The sequence below is a fragment of the Antechinus flavipes genome, chromosome 6 (assembly GCF_016432865.1).
Source record: "Antechinus flavipes isolate AdamAnt ecotype Samford, QLD, Australia chromosome 6, AdamAnt_v2, whole genome shotgun sequence".
In the NCBI taxonomy this organism is placed as follows: Eukaryota; Metazoa; Chordata; class Mammalia; order Dasyuromorphia; family Dasyuridae; genus Antechinus; species Antechinus flavipes.
The window spans coordinates 1610114-1633302 of record NC_067403.1 but is presented as its reverse complement, the minus strand read 5'-3'; the positions used below and the strand labels follow the sequence as shown (position 1 = coordinate 1633302).

Here is a 23189-nt window from a genome sequence, read left to right as displayed (position 1 = left end):
AATGTCGCTGGCTTTGTTATTTTCATAACTAACCAAAATCCAGGCAAAAAAAAAAAAAGAAAGCTGGGGAAACAAAAAAAAATGTAGATGCTAAAACTGATGCTCAGAGAAGACTGTGCCCCTAATTCCACAGCTAGAGGAAGTGATGTGATAACAAGCCAGGGATGCTAATTCCAGTAGCGGCGGATTTTGCTTTGTCTTACATTGTCTCCCAACTAGAGTAGTTCTAAGCAGAATTCTTTTGGCCAGCCATTGGTCTAAGCACCCATTAAATTATAGCACAGGATGTCCTAAAATATCGTAATAAGCAACAGGCAGACATCCTGTTTTTGTGGCACATTCATGTCACTGTACCAACAGGGAATACAACCCTTAAAAAGCAAGGGAGTATAAGCTAAGGATGGGACAGCTTGTGGTAGCTAGAGTGGGACAGAGGACCCAGCAATTTCTATATGCATAATAAAACCAGCTATCAAAGTTGCTTCCTCTTCCCAGTATCTCAGCAAAAATACGAATCCAAACACTTCTAGGTATATTAATGCCCATCCAATGTCCATGGTTTATTGGACATTTTTATTTAGCTGTGGTCACAAACAGGGGCTTTATTGGGTGGTAAAAGAATCTGAAATAAAATCAATGCATTCACGGCAAGGAATAAAAGCTGTTAAAGCTGAGGACAAATAACAGAGGCCACTGATACTTTTTCCGGAGTCATCTGAAGGATAAAGGGAATGTTCCTTACTTTGCCTAGAAGAGCTGGATTCATACAATTAAATCTCAATGTAACACAAAGAAAGTCACTTCATTTTTCCAGGATTCTACTTTCTTATTTGTAATGTATCCAGAATAAAATAATCACTATTTTCCAGGATCACAGTGAATAAAATGCTATCGAAGTGGGTTATTATTATTATTATTATTGACTACAAATGTGATGAGGTTAAGACATTAGAAGAACCATTACAGTTGGAAGTACTTAAAATATGACAAAGCCCATTATCTTACAAACTAGGAATATCATGGCTGGAGATTTCCAATGCCTTGGCCCAGATGATTCGGCTGATTAGTGACAAAGCTAGGCCTGAAACCCATGCCTCCCAAATCCCAATTCAGATCCCATTCCATTAGTCCACTGCAGGCTTTGCTTTCAATGATCCTCTCATCGAGCAGGGAAAACACACTGTCCAAACTGGCATGAGGTAGCTCTAGATCAGAGCAGCAAATAAGTAACTTCCATTGAATAATATTGCCACAGATATATGTCATATCTCCACCCATGGCTGCCTTTTCCTGAAGGGCAAAGATTAAAGGACATGCCATATCCAAGTCCTAGTTGAATGTATTTTTTTTTCCTTTTTCAAGTCTTCTTAGTCTACTTTTTTGACTATCTCCTTTGCCTCTGTCACTCTGCTGGACTTCGTATAATTCTGATTTGTATATATTTTGTATCCTCTGCCACTCAGACTCTAAGTTCCTTGAAGATAGAGGATCTTTCATTTTTATATTCCCAGCACTATCATGATAGCTCACACATGGTAGAGGCTTAGCACATGTTTGTTAAACTTGAATAAATTAGTTATGTGAACTTTTAGACTTCATTTAATTCCTCTGGACCTGTTTCCTCTTGTATAAAATATGGACATCAAGTATGATTGCCTCTAAGATCCCTTTTTCTCACAACATGGGAACCCAAGATGTTTTTGTAGAACAGCCAGCCTTTTTCTTTTCATTAGGAAACCTACTTGAAGTAGCAGGATAAGATCAGATGATCACATAGCTCAAGAGAACAGATATGGATAGAACTGGAAATGCCCAAGCCAATTTTGTTTCTACAAACCTATTTTTACCTAAACCCATTCCAATGGTGCTGGGAATAAATATGGGCAGCTTTATTTTTTTTTTTAATCCAGCTTTCACTTTTTCAATATTTCATGTCACCTATTGTATGAGGTAACAAGCAAATACAGCCAACTGTCCTTCAATGCCCTCCCTTTCCATTAAATGACTTTTTCACAAACCCATCTTAAACCTCCATTAATCTAGACAATGTCTAAAGGACTTTAAAGGCAAAAACGAAATAAAACAAAATAAAATCCACAAGCAGGATCTCCACAAAAGTAATCATAAATCAGGCACCATACTTCTTGGTCTACCTACGCAACCTCTTCTCACTAGAACTTACAATCTTTTAATTGATTGCAAGGAAAACTTGGTCTGACTATAACAACGAGCTTAGAAATAAATACAGTGTTATGGGTTCCTGAATATAGCTGCTACAGGCAAAGGAGACTTAATTTTTCCCTTTGTCTGAATTGCTTGCTTCAATTTTATGCTGACATCCCTAGCTATCTGATCTTGAGCAGGATACAGTTCTCCTGGGATATGTAAGCCTGTCTTACAAAGGAGCAGGGAACCCAGAAAAGTTAAGCGTAATTCTGAATTTGAAAAAAAAAAGGATATTTAGCAATTTGACCTGCACTTAAAAGAAAATTTAACATATAAGATCTAAGAGAAATAAAGGGTAAACATCAAAGCATAATTACAAGGGACTCAATAAAGGTAAATTTTCTTTTTTTATATGTGGAAGTATAAAACCATATATCTAAGATGTGAGTATTAATCATTGGGTAGTTCAAAAGAAAGAATGGGGTAGATCTTAGTATGATGTGATTCTCTAAAGCAAACCATTCAGGAAAATGTTGAAAAGATAATTATACAATATCCTTATACCTTATACAAATATACCTTATACAAATAAGGTGAAAGAGGAAGAATTGATGCAGAGGAATTAGAAGGGGAAGAAGACTGAAAGTTCTGGAATCCTCTCATCGGGAATGGATTAAAGAGGGAAAGATATATATACATATATGTCTAAAAAGGTATAAAAATCTTCTAAATTCAGAAAGAAATAGGAGGATAAGGGAAGAAGAAAAAGGTACTAAAGTTTCTATTTCATCATGAAATTCAAAAACAAAAAAACAGGCTAGGATTTGACAACTTTGGTGAATTATTCCTTATCAGAAAGGATATTTTTAGTAGTTGAAAACCAATTTAAATTTTCCAGACATATCTGAAATCATTTATATTCTGAATGGTATTTTGCCTCTTGTACCTAGTGAGCATTACAAGAAATAAAAAACTGGAAAATCACAGTTAATTAAGAGCTTAAGATTACAAAGAAATTCTCACATCTCAAATACTCAGAGGCCTAATATCATTACGTTAAGATTTCCAACCAATTGATGGAGCTATACTTCTAAATCACAGAGGCAATTAAAAAATAAGGCTGAATAAATGGGGGAAAACAGACTCCCTTCAGAGATAGCTGTGCAACGTATTGAGGACAATTAAAAAAACAAAACTTTTATTATATTCATAAACCAAATCCTGCCTGTTCTGGTCCTTGTTGGTATTTTCCAGTCAAGTAGAATTTACACTTACTATTTGATCCTCAGCAAGTCTCTTACCCTCTCCATATTTCAATGCTCTCCTTTATAAAGTGGGGATAATAATATCCCCCACCTCACAGGGTCTTTGTGAGGATTAGGTGAATCAACATATGTTAAGCAATAAATGTTAAAGTCACATACAAATACTAGTTATCATCATTATTTCTGAAATTATTTTCCTTTCTATAATATTAGTCCAAATCCATACCTTCCTTTCCCTAAAAATAGGAATATTTAAGAACACAAGAGTGAACTATTATTGTGTTATTAGTCCCATGATTTTACATATAATGAATCATTCAGAATTTAAGGAATCAATAATCAATAATTAGCATTCATTAATCACCAACTAAAAGCCAGGTACCACACTAAGGCCAGAATATACCAACTGGTTAGGCAGAGAGCTACTTAATTGCTGGTAAGCAAGGTGAGAGATTGTTTATGTGTTTGTTTTTAAGTGAAAACAATTGACATTTGCATAGAAATGGATAGTTTCATGGTACAAGAAACCAGAAGACATTTCAAAATTGCAGCTAAACAAAAAGCCTAGCATGTGGTATCTCCCCTTCACCCTTTCTCAACTCCATCCAGCCCCACAATAAAATATAAGCCCCTTGAGGAAAAGGTCTATTTTATTTTGCCTTTGCACATCTATCTTTAAATCTATAGAGCTTAGCACCGTGCCTGGCACATAATTGTTAGCTATTAATATTTATTGAATTGATTTGATAAAGTACAAACATTGAAAACCCGACTCATCAGCTCTCCTCTGGGAGAGATGGACAAAAAGTCCTAAGAGTCAGTATCTTCCAGCACCAACAGGCAACAAGATCCATCATTTTGTCCAGGATAACTTTATCTGAGAGTGCTTGATCAATGAGCATTTATTAAGCATTTCCTATGTGTCAACCCCCCTGGAGCAATGTGGGGCAGGGATAAAGAGCAGAAGTGGACCAATCCCTGCTTTCAAGCTGTTTATAATCTATCATGGGATAAGGCACAGTTACATGTAGGATACTATACATTATACAAAATAAATACAGAATAGTTAAAAACAAGGCAGGGAGGGAAAAGAAATGAAAACAGTAGATCATGAAGAGAATCACAGCTTATCTTTTAGAGGAAAAAATAGGAAATTCTCTGAAGAACTTTATAAGATCCTCAAAACCAAGTCAGCCTTCATCTACTTTATCAAGTCAATTCAATGGAAGAGTAGGGAAGGAAAGCCAAGTACACACAGACCCCCCAAACCAAAGATGTTAACAAAGAGAACCCATGCTATTGAGAGCAGAAGGTTCAATCTAATATTTCCACAGAGCTCTAAGGGACTAGGGAAGCATTACTATTCCATGAAGAAAGGAAGAGAAGTTTTCATCATTCTGTCTTTGCAGACAGGGAAATAACAGCAGGAAGCAAGGTACAAAGCAAAATCTTCTAATTCTTTTCTTGGATGGGTTAAAAGGTAACTTCCAATTCACAAATGCTCTAATCCCAGCACTCTAAGACCAAAAGGCAATCTTTTGGTATTTCCTCATATTTCCTGTTGGTGTTCCTCCCATCAACATTAATCACAAACCTTTCATCTTTTAGCACATGCTCTTTTAAGAATAGCTGAGATCTGAAAAAATCATCGAATTTAGACTGGCTGGTTCTTAGTCAAGGACTATTTGCCCTAGTCCATTCTTATTGTCTGTGCTGTAAAGGCCAGAGAGAGGGAAGTTCATACGATCACAGAATCACAGCACGAGACTTATGGTGAAAGGACTTCTGGAGCTAACTCCTCTAACTTCCTTACTTACAAATGAGCAAGCTGAAGTTTGAGGAAAGAAAAGGATTTCCTAAAATGAAGGTACATGGTCTATAGAATGATTAATGGGGGGAAAGAAAACCAAATTATTTGAACACAAAAATTGACATTAGTTCATTCTCACTTTTGGTCTGATCATAGTCATAGACATGTTTTACAAGAATCCCAACAAAGCTTCTATTTGAAATATTTTTTTTAGTCACAAAACATTCTGAGTTGGGTGTAAAGTAGTGATTATCTCAGGGAAATGAGGGTTCCCTTATTTAGAAAAGTCTAATTCTTTTCACATCTAGTCTGATTTCTATTTACAGTTCACTAAATAACCTCTCCAATTGATAGCTTTACCTGAATTCCCATTTTCTCAACAAAATTCTCCTCTTTTCACCATTTATGATTTCCTGGTTATAACACAAGACTCAGTCACATTTCTGTAGATCTCTGCCATCATGGGCTTTCACAGTAATTCTATTGTTTAGTCCTTATAATAACTTATTAAAATATGCAAGATGGGGATTGTTTCTATTTTACTGATAAGAAACTGAGGCTCACAAAAAGCTATGTGGTTTGCTCAAGGTCACACAGCTGACAAGAACTGACACTGGGTCTGAACTTTGGCTTTCTGACCAGTTGATTAATGCCCGTGGTAGCCACACAAAATGCCTCTAGACAAACTGTATTTTACATTCAGGAAAGTAAAGGCCTCAAGGTCCTAGTGATAAGTTGTAGAATTAATAGAACTTAGTTTCCTGGTGCTACATTAATTGAATTGTTCAAGTTCAGAATAAAAAGAATGAAAAGGGAGGAGAGGCAGGACAGTCATTTTCAGCTTGATGTTACAAAGTTCTACAACCCAGAATAACCCAAAATGTGATGGAGGAAAAGAATTCATCCTTCACTTGGCTCCCGAGGCTTTGGCAGGAGAGTAAATGTGTTCATGTTAACAGAGGTACAGGCAAGGAGAAAACTTGAAGGAGGACAAAGCTAGAGTGGGGATTCTTACTCTTCTAAGGCTTGAATCATGCTTCCCGGCTCCTCGGCTGATAGTATGTCGATGATCTGGTCACTAATGGCGAATTCTTCACTCACGCCATCCACAAAAGTGAACTGCGAATATTCCAGCTTGCTTTCTTGATGGGGGCTCTGCTCGACCTGCACAGGAATTTTAGAAAACCTAAGTTTTGTTGCTATCTAGGAAATGGTAAGACTCAAAGATAAACTAGAATGATACCAGAGACTAAAGAAGAAATTATCACTAACCTTCCTTGGTTTATAACTAATCAGAGAGCCATAGAATGTTAGAGTAGGGAAGGAAAATGACAATATTGAATATAGAATGATTACATAGAATTATATAGAATATTGAATATAGAATGAAGGCCCTAAGGGGCCTCAGGCCATAACATGCTACAATTGGAAAGCCAACATTAGAGCTAGCTGAACACAGAATATTAGAACTAGGAAAGAACCTTGGAGAACATGAGATCTAGACCCTTCACTTTAGAAATCAGGAAACTGAACCTCAAAGAGGGTTGTCTTATGCAAACAGAAGGTAGGTGGTATAGCCAGAACACATATCTAGGTTTCCAGAGGGCATGTACTAGAAACTGGAGCCAAAACATATTTTTACCAAAATATTCCCAGCCAGTGGTCATCATGCCTCCACTAGAACATTTTCAGTTACATGGAGTTCACTAATTCTGGAGGAAATTCTTAGTTACAGGAATAGTTTAATATAGGAAATATCTTCCTATCCATTACAAGGTAACATATGCATCTATAGCTTCTACCTACTATTTCTCGCTCAGTTTTTAGTGATCCATCAAAAACCATTCTAACCTTTTTCTACATAACAAGTGCAGTACTGGCATGCTATGGTCCACGGGATCACAAAGAGTTAAACACAAGTGAACAACTGGAAACCCACTCTATCCCATATTTATGTGGGTGACATTTTTAATTGTTATGTAAGACTCTAAATGAATTCATATTAAATTTCATGTTTTAGAGATCACCATTCTAAGATGTCAAAGTACTTTTAGACTCTGACCACCATGGAACATCTAAGTTACCCACACAAATAATAATATGCCTCTACACTTTTACCCAAGTTTCTTTAGCACTTTTCAGTTTGGGTATCTAAAGCTACACTAGCAAGATGGAGACCCCATTTTTTCCATTTTATTTTGTGCTACATAGAGGAGGAAACTTTCACTTCAATGGAACACCAATTATGTTTCTCTGCAGAGTATTCAGAGTAAGCTATGGAAACATAGGGGTGACCAATCAGACCATGTATTTTTCCTACATTTCCCAAGTTATTATTACAAAAAGAAAGCAAAATAATGAAATAGATGAAGATGATCTGACTCAGGTTAAAAATTACCATTAATTTTCAAGGCAAAATGTTCAAAGATCTTCAAAATTGGAATCAAATTAACACATTGCTAATTACCTTGCCAAGACTGTGATCTCTTTTTAAGACATGGAATTAAGTCTTGTCATGGTTCTTATCTGATTTTTTTCAACACAATACATTAATGAGATCCACAAGCGTTAAAAACAATAAGCTAAAGGACAAAAATGAAAGCAGGTAGAAGTATGTGGTCAATGATGAATGTTTGGGAGATGGGGTAAAAATCCTCTGTAAGAATATTTTTAACTGAAAACTGAGGTATCTTATTCATATACCATTCAATATTTCTTCAATTCTGTTACAGAAAAAAAATTCAAGAAAATTAAGAATTAATGTGGTTGAAATATAGTAGAGATGACAGGAAAGCGAACTTAAGAGACTTGTTCTCAAATTTCACCTTGTAACTTTGGCCAAGGAACTTCTCTAAGCTTTAGCTTCTTAAAACTATAAATTTTTGAATTTTTTCAGAATTTTTAAAATATGGAGTTTGTGGACTCTTAGTAGATTTTTGTGGGGAGGTACAAGCTTGGATAAGAAAAAATAAAGCTTTATTTCCACCAACTGAATTTTGCATTTCTTTCAACTATTTTAAAACCTAATTCTGAGAAGGGGTCTATACACTTCACTAAACTTCCAAAGGAGCTCTCTAAGCCCCCCCCCCAAAAGATGAAGAACTTCTGGATAATATGATGTTTAAGGGAATCCTGACCCTTGAAATTCCATGACATCAAGGGTGAAAGCTTTTATTTCAATGATTGACTTTGTTCAATATATTTGCTTCTTGATCCACCATCACAAGTCACTATGGCAGCTTGATGATGCAGAGGATCGAGTGTTTCTCTTAGTGTCAGGAACAGATGAATCTGAATCCTTCATTAGATGTCGACCAGCTGTGTGATCATGGGGATAATAAGAGTACTTACTGCATAGGGTCTGAGGATCAATGTTGTCTGACATTTTGAAAATCTTAAAATGCCACAGGTTTGTTATTTGTAAATGTAAATCATTATTATGATTTGGACCATTCTAAGGATTGGTCTCCTACCAGCCTACTGCTCTCAAGCAGAAAAAATTATGCTATTTGGTGGCCAAATGCAAGAGAGAGAGAGAGAGAGAGAGAGAGAGAGAGAGAGAGAGAGAGAGAGACTTTCAGAAATTTAAGGTATTTTGCTACATTGATATGCTATCCCTTACAAGGATCATAAACAGTTGGTCCTCTCATTCATGTACTACAGCTCTCACTCACACACTCCCTATTGCAATCCTAGAAGGTTAAGGCTGAATGACACACTAGGGGGCATCAGCTCCAATCCTTTTTCTGTGCAATTGAGGAAAAAGAACCCCAAAGTCACATAATTGTTTCATGAAATAATTGGGACTAGAACTTGAACCTGTTTACTCTATCTAGTGCTTTAATCCATTAACACTGGTAGCTTCCCATAATGTAGACATAACTGTCTGGAATTGGGAATCATGAAACTTTAAATACTCCAGGTTTTATTTTCCTCATTTTGCAGATGAGAAAACTGAGGGTCAAAAAATAATTAACCACCTATGGAAGCAAATAAATAATGCAGTGTATAGCCTACTGGTCTTTGAACCAGTAAGAGAGTCAGGAAGACCTTACTTAAATCTGGCCTTAGAAACTTGCTACCTTTGTGACCTTGGGAAGTCAATCCTCTGTCTGCCTGCCTCAGTTTTACTGAGTTCTACTGTAAAAAGGGATTGATAATAATAGTATCTACTTCCCAGGGTTATTGAGGGGGTAAATGAGCCAATGTTTGTAAAGGGTTAACACAGTGTCTGGCATATGATAAGTACCTTAAAATGCTTGTTTCCTTCCTCCTTCATTCCTGAAAGATTTCTAATGTCTCCAAGGCTAACCTTTCAAGTTCTTGTTCTAAGATTCTTCCCAGTTTAGACTTCTGTGATTCAGGTATCCGATTCAGGAGCTTCCTCCTCCAAGCAAAGAGTGAAATTTGTCTTAACCTTAACTCCGGCACAAAATGTGCTACTTGAGTTTCAGTAAGTGAATGGAAATTGACTCATCTCCATCTGATCATGGAAATCCTCTATTTTTTTCCTGATATTTTTTTCTTCTTCCCTCAAGCCATCAAGTCCTATTGCTTCTATCATTCAAGACACCAAATTCTGAAATCCAAAATTCCTTCTTGATATAAATCTTTCAGAGTAACTAGAGGAGTTAGTACCTATTCCCTTAACCCTCATTTACTGACCACTTGCTTTATACAAGATCCTATACCAGGGACCATCGGGATTCCTGAGATAAATAAAGGGAAGTTTCTAGTGGCATAAGGTTTATATTTAGGTGCTTTGCTTAAGAAAATGATATGGTTGCTTTCAATACAAAATAGTACTTTTGTGCTACAGATGAGTTATAAATTCATCTGCCTTACTATCTCATGAGAAAAAGCTCTGGATTTAGGGTTCAGGGAACTGGGATCAAGTCCTTTGGCCACTTACTCAATACAGTCTTCAGCAAATCTCTTCTATGCGTAGTCTGAGCTTCTCTGCTATAGGGTCAAAAGGTTGGACTATTGAATCTCTAAATTTCCTTTGGGGCCTAAATTTATGATCCTAAAAATATGTCATAAACTAAGTGCTTATACAAATCTGAGGTGAAATTATTCTTTTTCAGAATTCAGTACAATTTTAATAAAGAAACAACATTTCTCTCTCAATATATTCTTTATGCCTTTTTATTTCTAACCATAAAACTTTTTTGAGATGATAGGGTACATGGATAGGAACAATGTCTATTTTTGTGTAATATATTGTTCAATGACATTAAGAAATGGAAGCTTTCTGAGATTGCTTGTGCATTATTCATTACATACAATGATCTCTACTTCAACAGTATCAGTAACAAAGAATTGACTATTTTAGGAAGACTGATTTTAGCTGCCTGTAAAGAAATAACATCCAAATGACAGCAACTTGTCAGTAATGGAATAGGTTGCTTCATGGAATGAATTTCCTAAAAGTATTCAAATATAGACTGGATATAGCCAATGATCATTTCTTAAGCACTTTTTGTATGCAGCACAGTAAAATGGGTACTTTGGGAGATACCAAATACATATAAGTCACAGTCCATATCCCATGGAGTTTATAGAAAGAGGGGTATCGGACACAAGCCCAGTTAGCTACAATATATAACATTGCAAGAAAAGTTCAATAGAAAAACACAAATGAACATGATATGTGAGCTCCGGGAATAAAAGTCCTTACTCTGGGGACAGAAGAATCAGGCAGAGCTTTATAATGACATTCAAAATGCAATTTAAAAAATGAAGAAGAATTAAATAGGCAGAGAGGGCAAGAAGTAAGATAAATAACATTGCAGATTTATGAGCAGCATGAACAAAGACCCAGGGCAAGGAGCATGTATGTCTAGGGCATTTGGGATGCTAAAGCAAAGCATGCAGGGAGGATGTTAAGCACATGAATGCTTGTATTAAAGCATGTACTAAAGACCTCTCAAAGGTCCCTTCTAACATTCTATGGCTTTGATCATGATCAATTGTTATAATTCTAGGTTCGACCTAACCCACCCAAAACCCAGCATATTTTACAGCTAAACACCAACAATATCACAGCACAGAAAGAAACTCTTGGTGACTCACCCGATTTTTATTACAGAGGATCCATCTGAAACACCGAGATTGAGACATAAATAAAAATATGATGCAGGTAAGTGCCAGAGACACTAGAAACGCAATGAAAAATCCTGCTGCATGAGCACCATGGTTTGGGGAAACCTATGAGAAAAAGAAAAACAAATTTAGAGATTATCTCTAAGATACACTATAGTTTGTCTAAAGAAAAGATCTATGAGTTTTAGTAGATTGTACACCAAGTATAAAGCAATATTATGTGGCAGCCAGAAATATTAAGGGAATCTTAGAACTACAAGAACACCTATAGTTTCTATAAACAAAGAGATGGGCTATGAGTGTTATATCCTGGTCAGTTCAAGTCAGGAATATTGTGTTCATTTTTGGGTGTCCTACGAGAGGCAGCATGGGTGAGTAGGTGTCATATTGTGGCATCATGAAGTCTTGGGTTCAAACTTTACCCTAGACATTTAGTACTTCTGTAACATTGGGCAACTAAATCAATCTCACTGAGCCTCAGTTACCTCAACTCCAAAATGAGGTGATCAGACCCAATGACTCAGCTAAGTTCTCTTCCAGCTCAGTTCTGAATCTATATTCTACAATTCTATATTATAAGTCATATTATGGAGCTGTCATGTAGAAGAACAAGAACTTTGTTATTTAGATTCAGAAAATGGAACCCACAGCAAGAATCAGAAACTGCAAAGAAGAAAATATAATTTTGAGGGAAGAGAGGAAAAAAACAAAACTATATAATTGGAGTTGTCCAGAGAATAGATTACACTATCACAGAATACAGGGGGTTTCTCATCATTGGAAACTTGGAAGGGGGGGTATTTATTTTTAAATTCCTTTTTAATTTTTTATTGATTACATGCAAATACTCATTTTTTTTTCTATTCAGGGCTTTTTTTTTAGTTCCATATCCTCTCCCTACCTTTTTCCTTACTCCCCATTCCTTGAGAAAGCAAGCAATTTCATACAAATCACACATGTGCAGTCAGGCAAAACATTTCCATATTAACCATTTTGCAGAAGAAAAAATGGACCAAATAAAAACCAAAAATCAAACATTACGAATAATAAAGCAAAAATAGTATGCTTCAAGCTGCATTCGGACTCCATTAGTTCTTTCTCTGGAGCTAGATAGCATTTTTCATTGCGAGTCCTTCAAAATTGTCTTGGATCATTATTTTGCTGAGATACCTAAGACATTCATAGCCAATCATCATAAATGTTGCTGTTGCTGCAGAAAATTTTCTCCTGGATTCCGCTTACTTTACTATTACCAGTCCATGTAAGTCTGTCCAGGTTTTTTTTTTCCCCTAAAATCTAGCTGCCTTTTATTTTTAAAAGCACAAAATTATTCCATTAAAGTCACGTACCACGGCAATTGATGGGCATCCCCTCAAGTTCTATTTTTTTGCAACCACAAAAAGGGCTGCTATACATATTTTGTACATATAGATCATTTTCCCTATTCTTTGATTCCTTGGGGACATAGACACAATAGTGGTATCATTGTATCAAAGGGGATATACACTTTTAGAGCTCTTTAGGCATAATTTCAGATTGCTCAACAGAATGGTTGGATCAGTTCACATATAAGTTCACAACTTCATCAACAATGCCCTGGGGTCCTTATTGTTTTACATCCCCTCCTTATTTTGCTTTTGTGCCACGTTAGCCAATCTGATAGATATAGGTGGTATCTTAGAGTTGTTATAATTTGTGTTTTTCTAATCAATAGTGATTTAGAATATCTTAAATGACTATAGAGTTTGATTTCTTCTAAAAACTATGTTCATATCCTTTGATCATTTTTCAATCGGGGAATGACATGTTATAAATTTGCAACAATTCTCTAATTTTTTTAAAAAATTAGGCCTTTATCATAGAAACTTCTTATAAAAAGTTTTCCCCAGTTTTCTGCTTTCCTTCTAATCTTGCCCACATTAGCTTTGTTTGTACAAAATAAATCTTTAAATTTGATGCATCAAAATTACCTACTTTACTTATATGCTCTCTCTCTCATTTGGTCATAATTTTTTTCTTATCCATAAAACTGACATGGTAAAAATATTCTACACTCCCCTGATATGCTGATATTGTCAGTAAAAACTTTTCAATCACAATTAGGGTAAACATCCCAGCTTTGTTATGGATGGGGGAAGGGTTCTCTTCATTCTAGGTTAGAGGAGCTAGACCCCGAGATTCCTTCCAATTCTGAAAATTCCTAATTTTAAGATTCACCCAAAACTTAAGTGAATAATTTCTGCTCTCATAGAGACACCCCCCCACTACTTTGTATTTAACAAGTCATAAGCACAACTAAATCCATAAGAAGCTGGCCCACATCACTTCACCACAAACACAGACTATGGAAAGAGAAATTGTCAAAATCCATGGGAAATAATTAGTCAAATAGGGATACTGTCGTGTAGAAAATGTAAGGGAGGAAATGAAACCATTCGGAATCAGAAGATTGTCTACATGTCTACAGTCTACATGAATGGAAATTGAGTCTCATGATAATCCATATTGAGGTGAATTCTTCAAGACTGCAACATAAAAGCAGAAATGTGCCTGTATTCATTGCTAAAGTCTGTGGGTAATAAACCTTTCTGTAGCTTAGTCTCTGTCTTTGCATGCCATTCCTTCTCCCTCTTCTTCTGCTTCTCTTCTCTTTGCTTCCCCTATCTCTTTCCAGTTTCCCCTTTTCCCCCTCTCCCCTCCCTCTCCGCCCACCTCTCTCTCACACATACATACACAGGCTATGTAGACACATAGTTAATCCCTCCTTTTATCATGTATTTATTTGATGACATCCCTTATAATGATTTCCCTGAATAAATACTTGAGTAGAGAATAGGATACAATTCTCTCACACCACTTTTATTTTCTTCCACTTTGTCATCTATAGAATAAAAGTAATAATAGCATCTCTCTGCCAGGATTGTTGTAAGAATCAAATGGAATCATAATTATAAAGCTCTTAGCATGATGTTCACATATAGTCTGGTGTTCTATCCCTTGTGCCACCCGACTCCACTGAATCAAATATATTGAAATTATAAATATAGAGGGATCTACTCTTTCAGTCAACTAAGTTATTTTAAAGATTTTCTTTAAATTGATCTTCTGTGGATCAGCTTTTGTACCTTCTCTAATACCCTCATCAGATATATGCTTGTCATTACTGTATGCATTGTATTCAAAATTTTTAATAAATGAGGTATTTGTTTTTAAAGTACATGTATGCATACATATCCATATGCACACACATGTGCCTAGAAAGACATATCATATGTGTAGATGTGTATCTCCCCCATGTGAAAACTCTTCTTTTGGTTGCCATTGTCTTCCAGTAAGGTAGAACATATCATGACTAACTTAAGGTCATAACATTTTATTTTTAAAGGCAACCAGAAACTTAGGTATTATCATGCCCAATCCCTAGACTTTTGATAATGTATATATATAAGTATATATGTGTGTGTATATATATATATATATATATATATATATATATATTTTTTTTTTTTCTCCCAAATCAGTCAACTTCTTTAAACATGGTCTTAGAAAAAGCAGTTAAGGACAATTAGAAATGGTGGAGTTGCAATGGTGACCGCATGTGATTCAGTCCACCAAGATTCCTCATGCATAAAAAGTGATCAGAAAATTATTCAACAAAGCCATTTTTATACATTTGCCCTCCTTAATTCCACTCATCTCCACCTTAAGGATAAAAGTATTTTTCCATATTCAAACTTTTTTATAGAAAAATACTTTCTATTCAAAATGCATCTCCTTATTTTCTCTCTTTTCCCATTTGTTTAGTGAGTGCCCTGTCAGAATACCCTTTAGACTTCAAATGACACAGCCATGGCAGCATAACTTTTGGGAGGAATGAGTTATTTCCATCTTTTTGATCACAACCTAGATGTCAGCAGTCACTGCAACAGAATACAAATTCCTGGGTCAAAACAGCACAGGGGAATCACACAAAAGGGAATTGAGATTATGTTAGAAAAGGTCAATCTAGCCAAAGAAACTCAAATTTCCTACTGGAAAGTGTCTGATGACAAGGGGACTAGCAAGACAATGCTTTCTGCTACTTTGGGAAAGAGGGAGAGAAATCATATATTCTTCCAGTGCTTTATTCTTTTTTTAATTATTGCCTCTCCCAGAAATCAAACTCATCTCATGCTAACATGAGGAGATTTGAAATGGCAGAAGGCTTAATCAGGCCTGAAAGGTCCACTTCTGCCTAATGAAGACAAGACAAACACCATTCCTAGGATTCAGGTTCTTCCAAAATCTAGCACCAATTCAATTTCTAATTTAAAAAAAAATCTTAAGAAGTATCTGTGTACAATTAAGTCATTTTAGAAAATCATCTAGGGAAGTGAAATAGTGTGTAAATGGACCAGTGTCAAATAGCTAGTAGCAGAGCCTAGAATTTTCTAACTGCAATAGCATCTCTCTATCTGCTACTCCATGTTGCCTTTCTCTTTGCAGATTTGGTTTTTAGTACTATTTGGAGGGAAGAAGAAAATAAATATAGAATTTTCACATGAATGGTTTTCCCAGAATGAAATAACAATAGAATTACAAAACAGAATCTGAGAATTCCAATTTGAAGGGACCATGATAGGACCTGAATATTATAGTATCCTTTTTACTCTTGAATACTTTCAGGAGCCAAGAAATCATTTTCCATGAGGGTCAATATATTCTATTGTGAGACTTTTTAAAAATTCTTTTTTATTATTATGAACTTGGGAAACTTGAACAGTTCCCTTAAAAAGGGCAAAAAAGAAGTCTTCATGAGGAATCTCTACCATGGAAAACTTGATTGTAGCGATTTTTAAAAACATGTATTTAAAATGTGACATGGTAATTCTAACCCTGCCCTGCTTGTCTCTAATACCTTCCAAACTTCCTCCTGTCCTTATGATTTTATAAATGACTCGGTGACACAATTTTCTTTTCACTTTCAAAAATATCATTATCACTTTCTTCTTTCCTACTTCCCTTGAAAATTTTTGGCTTTTTGTATCCCCAGAGCTTAGCCCAGTGCCTGGCACACAGTAAGTGCTTAATAAATTTTTATTAAATGAATGAATGGGCATTTCCTCTACTTGCATCATCTAAATTCATCCATACCTTCTCATTATATGCAACTTTTCTGTTTTCCAAAAATCATGCACAGAGAATTTTATTTAACATGGGGAGACCTAGATACCGGGCTATTACCAGTATCCTTAAACTCACTGTCAAATCTAACATCTTCTCTCCACCTCCTGGAATACCAGGTCTGAAGTAATTTCTTTCATGAAAATTCATCTTATGAGTTCAAATTCAGCCTCGGGCACTTCTAGCTCTGCAATCTTGGTCAAGCAACTTAATCTCTATGCACATAGAGTTTTTCAGCTGCCAAATGGGCCATGTGGTGCCCACTCAGCCTGCCCACTCAAGAGAACACAGGGCCAATTTCATTTTTACCTTGGATTTCCAAGTGTATTAATAGAAGTTTAATAAATGCTGCTTGAATGAATTCTCAGGAACCAATTATCTGGAGAAATTGCACAGAGTCACTAGACCCAAATTCTATTATCTCTGGTTAGTCATATCCCTTCTCTGGGTCTCTTTTGTTATTCACTGTGTTGTTTTGTTTTGTTTGTTTGTTTTGTTTTTAAATATGTCTGACTCTCCATGACTCTATTTTGGGTTTTCTTGGCAAAGACACTGAGGTGGTTGGCCATTTCTTTCTCTAGGTCATTTTACAGATAAGGAAACTGAGGTAAAGATGACTAAGTGACTTGGACAGGATCACACATTCAATAAATATCTGAGGCCAGATTTGAACTCAGAATGTCGTGACTGCTGGCAAGTCACTGTACTATATTTGCCAATAATTAGTTTTCACCTGTTAGTGTCACTGGTACTCAAATTCTCTCCAAGTGAAGAACTCCTGGATTAATGGCCTCAAAACTCCACCCAGTTCTAGATCTTAGCAACATGCAATACTTTGAAAACTAGAAGGCAGTCTATAGATGGAAGAAATTGTGATAGAGGAAAAAAAAAACATATATATATATATATATATGCTATCAGAGAAATAGAACAAGTACAGTATAGCCTTACTTACTTGTATCCCCAGAGCTTAGCACCCATGTGTGTGCATCAATGTGCAATTATGTATATCTATGTGCATTTATGTGCATGTGTGTGCATTTAATTAGAGCCTTCTTAGAGGAGGGAAGAAGGAAAAAATAGAGAATAAAGAAAAAAATACACAGAAAAGAACAAAAGAAAACCTAAAGAGAAGTAAAGATGGACATCTCTGACAGCAAGGGGTAACATTTATTATATAGGCTTTCTTGAAATGGAAATTTCTTCCTTTGGTTTTTGAATCCTCCCTTATCTTCTCCTGTGCACATGATTTTTTTTTTCTTTTCCCATTCTGCACTTAAGTTTAAAGTAAATCAATTAATTAAAATTTTAAAAGTTAAAAAGAAAAAGTCCATAAATTAAATCTCTAAAAAAGAAAAGAAAAATTAAACAAATTTTACTCCAAACATCCACTAAGTCCTTGTTAGTGTATTATTTAACAGCTACAAAACACCTTCAGTTTGAATCAATCCTATTAATATATGTTAATATGTAAAAGGTAAGGGTCTCATTCAGACAAATAGGACCACTTTCCTCATATGTCTCCACATTAACCTCTAAGATTTTTTTCATCAGATTCAGAGTTAAATGTAAAATCTCCAACATGATAACATCCCAAGGTACACAGCCTTTGTCTCTGGTTTTGCAGTTAGGAACTGCGTTGGTTCCACTGGAACTCAGAGAATCTATTGTATTTTGACCCCTTCCCCTCTCTAAACACTGTATTTTGAAAATAAACATTTGGAAAATGAAAATGTCCCAAGTCTATGTAGCATACTACATAGAACTCCAATTTCATACTAGATTTTTAAAACCAATAAACTAGAGAAATATATGTAGAAGGTCCTTGCTGTTGTATTAATAAGTCTGTTTGCAAGGGGGGGCAGGGGTCTAATTTTAAGAGAACAAAGGCCCACATCAGCAATTTGAATTGCTATTCTTTAAAATGAAGGAAAAATGTTTGGGGGGACTTTGGGGTAATGGGTACCTTTCTTATCTAACAGGGTAAAAAAGACAGCAGCAGTTGAGAATTGCAAGGATAAGTCACAACGATCTAAATACTTATTAATAATACCCAGGTTCTTTAAGAGGGAGGGTTATTCTCTTTTTATCCTTGTGTCTCCCAGCACCTGCCATGGCCCCTGACACATGGGTGCTTAATGAATTCTCACTGAATCCAACTGCAGGAATTCTCATTTCCAGAGTCTCTCGGAGTTCGAGTGACTTCCTGTCACAATGCCCCTTGTGCTGAGCAGCACAGAGCACGCTATCAAAGTGCGATGATTGAGAAGTGTGGGATTTGCACAAGTCAAGCAGGTCGCCCCCTTAGAAGGCAGAGCAAGGATTGTTCTTTGCATGTCTACACATAGTTCCCTGGTGCATTTTAGACACATCAGAAATACGGACGAGAACTGAAATTTGCTTTTGTGAGTTCAAAGTTTTTTTTTTTTTTTTCCCCTCCCTCTTTTATTAGACATCATTGCTTCTCTATGAAAAGCTGCTGTTATTAGCATGTATATGTCAGGAGATGCTCCCTGTGAAATTTTCTCTCTTATATCCTTTACCTTCCACTAGGATCAGATAAGACAGTGCTAATGTAACAGAAGCAGCTTTTCTAACGCTGATTTTATATATTTAGGCAACTGGCTTTCTCTCTAATCCTAATATTATTGGTCTCCTAAGTTCAGAACTCAAAAACGCCCAGCTCCCTACCTAAGTGTAATTCAATGACACGTCTGCGATTCCATTATAAAAGGTAACTGCTCAGATTCGCCTGCTGGTTCCTCCAGTGGGAGCCATGTTTGAAACATTAACTCTCTTGTCATAAAAAAGCAGGTTTCTCAGAGCCGAGGAGCACTTCCTTATGGAAAATAAACTTGGTAGCTTGCAATAAGTCAGTGAACCATGTCCCTTAAGCCATCAGTAACTTTTACCACCTGTCTCTGGGAGATATAAATCATCTAGCAATCCCCAATCCATCTCCTATTTTTCTGAGGCAGATTATTTTGAAAAGTTCTATCTCAACATCTCTTAAGATACATGCTGAAACCAAAAATATATCTTTCTTACAATCAGAATCATGGCAAGCTGGCGGCAGAAAGAAGCTCAGAGATCTTTTAGTTTACTCTTCCTTTTCTCATTTTGTGGATCAAGAAGCTAGGCCCCGGTGAAAAATAACCTGTCCAAAGTCAGGTTGATAAAGTAGCCAAGAGGAGATCCGAGGTCTCCTGCCTCTTCATCCAGTGATCTTTCTATAGCAAAGAAAGCAAAACGCCCAGAAAACTTGCTCTTTGGGGGAGGAGGTCATTCATAGATGTATAAAATCAAATGTAAAATGGGATTGTGATGGACTCAATAGTTGCTAATGTTTCTGCTAGTTTTACATCTTATTATCTTATGAACCTATGTATTCAATTCAACAAATATTTAAGTTCTCCAAGACTCTAGGGGTAGGAAAACAAAGTGAAAAATCATCTTGTGTTTGGGAAAGACAGAATCACTTAAACATTGTTGGATGACTTGTGAATTAGTGCAGCCATTCTTAAAAGCAATTTCTAGATTATGCAAATAAATACAATGTCCTTGCACTTTGAACCAGAAATTGTGCTATATATAGCATACATAAGGGCATATACCCCAAGAAAGTCATGGCTAAAAAGAGTCCTTCTATGCTAAAGTATTCTGCTGGCATTTTTGTGATTACAAAGAATCACAAAAAAAGATAGAGTAGATGACTACTGTTTGAAGAACGGCTAAACAAATTCTGGCACATCAATAAAATGAAAAATTGTCAGGATGTAAGAAGCAAAGAATATGATGGATATCGAGAAGCACAGGAAGATTTAGATGAGCTGAGGGAAAATAAAATAGAGCCAAGCAAACAACACATATAAACACTTATTGAGCTGTTGTTCAGCTGCATCTGACTCTTTTTGACCCCATTTGGGGATTTCTTGGCCAAGAGAGGAAGAGGTAGGGCATTTCCTTCTCCAGCTCATTTTACAATTGAAGAAACAGACAGAGTTAATTGGATTGCCTAAGGTCACATAACTAGTAAGTGTTTGGAGCCACATGTTAACTCGGGAAGTTTTCCTGACTCCAGGCCCGATACTCTGTGCACTATGGCGTCCCCCTAGCTGCCCTCACATAAAGACTAAACAACAGAAATATAAAGATCAACCACAAAATAATTAAAGATTCATGTTGCAAAATCATAAAAGCAAAGATGACGCGCAAATAGAAGTGTGAAAAATCTTCTTCCCTCCCTCTTATTCCTCTGAAGAGCTGGGGGATGAGAAACATTGCATATATTATTCTGTTTCTTTTATATATTGATTGGTTTTGCTGGTTTTTCCTTCATTCTTTTTCTTAAAAAGAAGAACAACAAACGTGTAAGACAAAGAATGATTCTCTGTGGACAAGCCCAAAGTGGGAAAGAAGAAAAAATCTAAGTGACAAAAAAAGAAAGCCAGTGGTGCGAGAAATAGAGGGAAGGGGATGTGTGGGGATGGGACAAAACCTAGGAACCAAGCATAGGGGAGAGAAGAGGACAAGGGAAGGGACAAGGATGATTTTGTTCTTGTATTCCAGAGGGACTAGACAGGTGGTGGTCCCTGCAACAGTAACAGGCAGACTTAAAGGAGAACAGCTCTGGGGTCAGCGAGAACTTTCTGTTCGTCATGATGAATTAGAAAAAGGCACACGGGCCATTGAAGGTCACAAGTATTTGATGATCCAGGACTAGAACTCAAGGGACAAATTAGGGTTAGCAGTGATCTGCATCCAGATAAATGAGCCCTCAGGAGTAGATGGGCTCCTTGAAAAGGGAAGCTTTGGAGAACACCAGAGAGGGCCAAGGATGAAGCCTTGGGAGAATTCACATGGGAACCTCGCCACTATTTCTAACGCCATTTCCATAGAGAAATGTAGTTAAGGAATCCATGATTCCTTCCCTGCCAAGTGATCTCCTCCTCCCTGATTTTCTCCTACTACTTCGCCAACCCTCCTCTGAATTAATCTCCTTCTGCCTTACAATTCCAGGATTTGAATCCTGAGGCTGCAAACCCAACTCCAGTGTAATCAAAGCTGGTTGAAATGAAATGAATTGTTCCTCCACACAAGTTATAGAATATGTCCTGCAAGCTGAAGCTCAAAGTCCCGTGGCACACCAAGCCCCAGAACATTTTTAGAAACCCAACTGGGCTGCTTTGTACATTTAAAGGCCTTCAGCTTGATACTTAATTGCTGTCAGGGTTGCATGTCATCCCCCAGTAGCTCAAACCCTGTGTGGGAGAACAGCTCCAGAGAGATGGAGGAAGCTCCCTGTGAGATGCCGAGTATGACAAATTACAGTATTGCTTTTACCTTTGCCTTTTCTTGTCCTCTTACAGTCAAAAGTGCCTTCAGCTGGGTTTTATTCTAGGAAATGGGAAAAAAAAAGAATGATCAGTATTCTGGTATATGAGATCTTGGCCCTATAACTTTGATGGCACAGGTAGGAGGCCTTTAGGGAAATAGAGTAGACCCAGTGCTGATTTTAGAATCAGAGGGCCTGCATTCAGATGTGTATGACCTCAGGCCAGCTCTCTCACTTAGTTTTCTGACTAGTAAAATAATGGGGCTGTACTTATTATTATAAGATTATATGATTATAATCATATAATTAGATTGTACGTGATTATGATAGATTATAACTGGGATTATATGATAACTGCCTTAGAGGTATAAGGGAACTTGGAATCCCTTTCCCTGAAAGGAGATTCGAGATGAGAAGCTGAGCCAGAGAGAGGTTAAATAACGTGCCCCAGATCACTCAGGGTGTGAGGGCCAAAGTCTGCATTGGAACTGGGCTTTTCTAACTCATCTAGCACGTGCCTATGGTAACAAGATTTCTACTAAAGCTCCGGCTCAACGGCCTCGTAGCCAGAGAAAGTGGAATCCGAAGCTTACCATAGAAGGAAACTCAAAGCACAAAATGTCAGAACTGGAATCAAGAATTCCAGTGATGGGAGGGTTTAGCCCTCTTCCATTCCAACAACGGCCGCATGACACTGGGCCTGGATTCAGGCAGACCTGAACTCCAAACTGTCCTAAGCACTTCCTAGCTGTGTGCTCTGGGCGAGTCAGTTAACCCCTGTTTACCTCAGTTTTCTCAGCTGTACTATGGGGATAATAATAGAACTACCTCCCAACCATTTTGAGATCAAAATGAGACATCTGTAAAGTACTTAGCACAATACCTAGCATTCAGTAGGTGCTAAGGACAAAGGCCAGCCATTATTACATAGAAAAAGAATCTCAATTCCCTTCAGTGCATCCCAGCCAAAAAGCATTCTGAATCCACTGTGCGAAATGAGACAACAAATGAGTGGGAAAGGGGTTTGGATGTTCATAGGATTAATTTCTTTTACCAACAACACTTTTTGGTCTGCTCACTAAATTCAATTCTGACTTAAAAATTCTAACTCAAGGCAAAGTGCCAAACATTTCCAGATGACAGCTTCTTTCCTCCTAGGTACACAAGCCCATGTGGCATGCAAAATCGTTCCTACATTAATAATTAATAGATACAAAAACCACAGCTAACGATGGCCTGAAATTAAATCTGGGCATTTTTTAGCTTTAAGCAAAATCCTGGGGTTTGGACTTAGATGCTTGGGGACCAAACACCGAGGAGGAGCTTAGTTTGGCTTCTCTCTTTC

At 36.7% G+C, this 23189-nt stretch overlaps 1 protein-coding gene across 1 annotated transcript in view; it reads right to left on the bottom strand.

Moving 5' to 3' along the window:
* EVC2 (EvC ciliary complex subunit 2) overlaps positions 1–23189 on the bottom strand; it is a 163671-nt gene that overhangs the window by 99677 nt on the left and 40805 nt on the right. Inside the window, exons 7-9 of the mRNA XM_051967556.1 lie at positions 21853–21906; positions 11317–11451; positions 6257–6405 (exon numbers count right to left, since the gene is read on the bottom strand). Of these exons, the coding sequence (XP_051823516.1) occupies positions 6257–6405; positions 11317–11451; positions 21853–21906 (338 nt within the window). The remainder of the gene's footprint in view (positions 1–6256; positions 6406–11316; positions 11452–21852; positions 21907–23189) is intronic.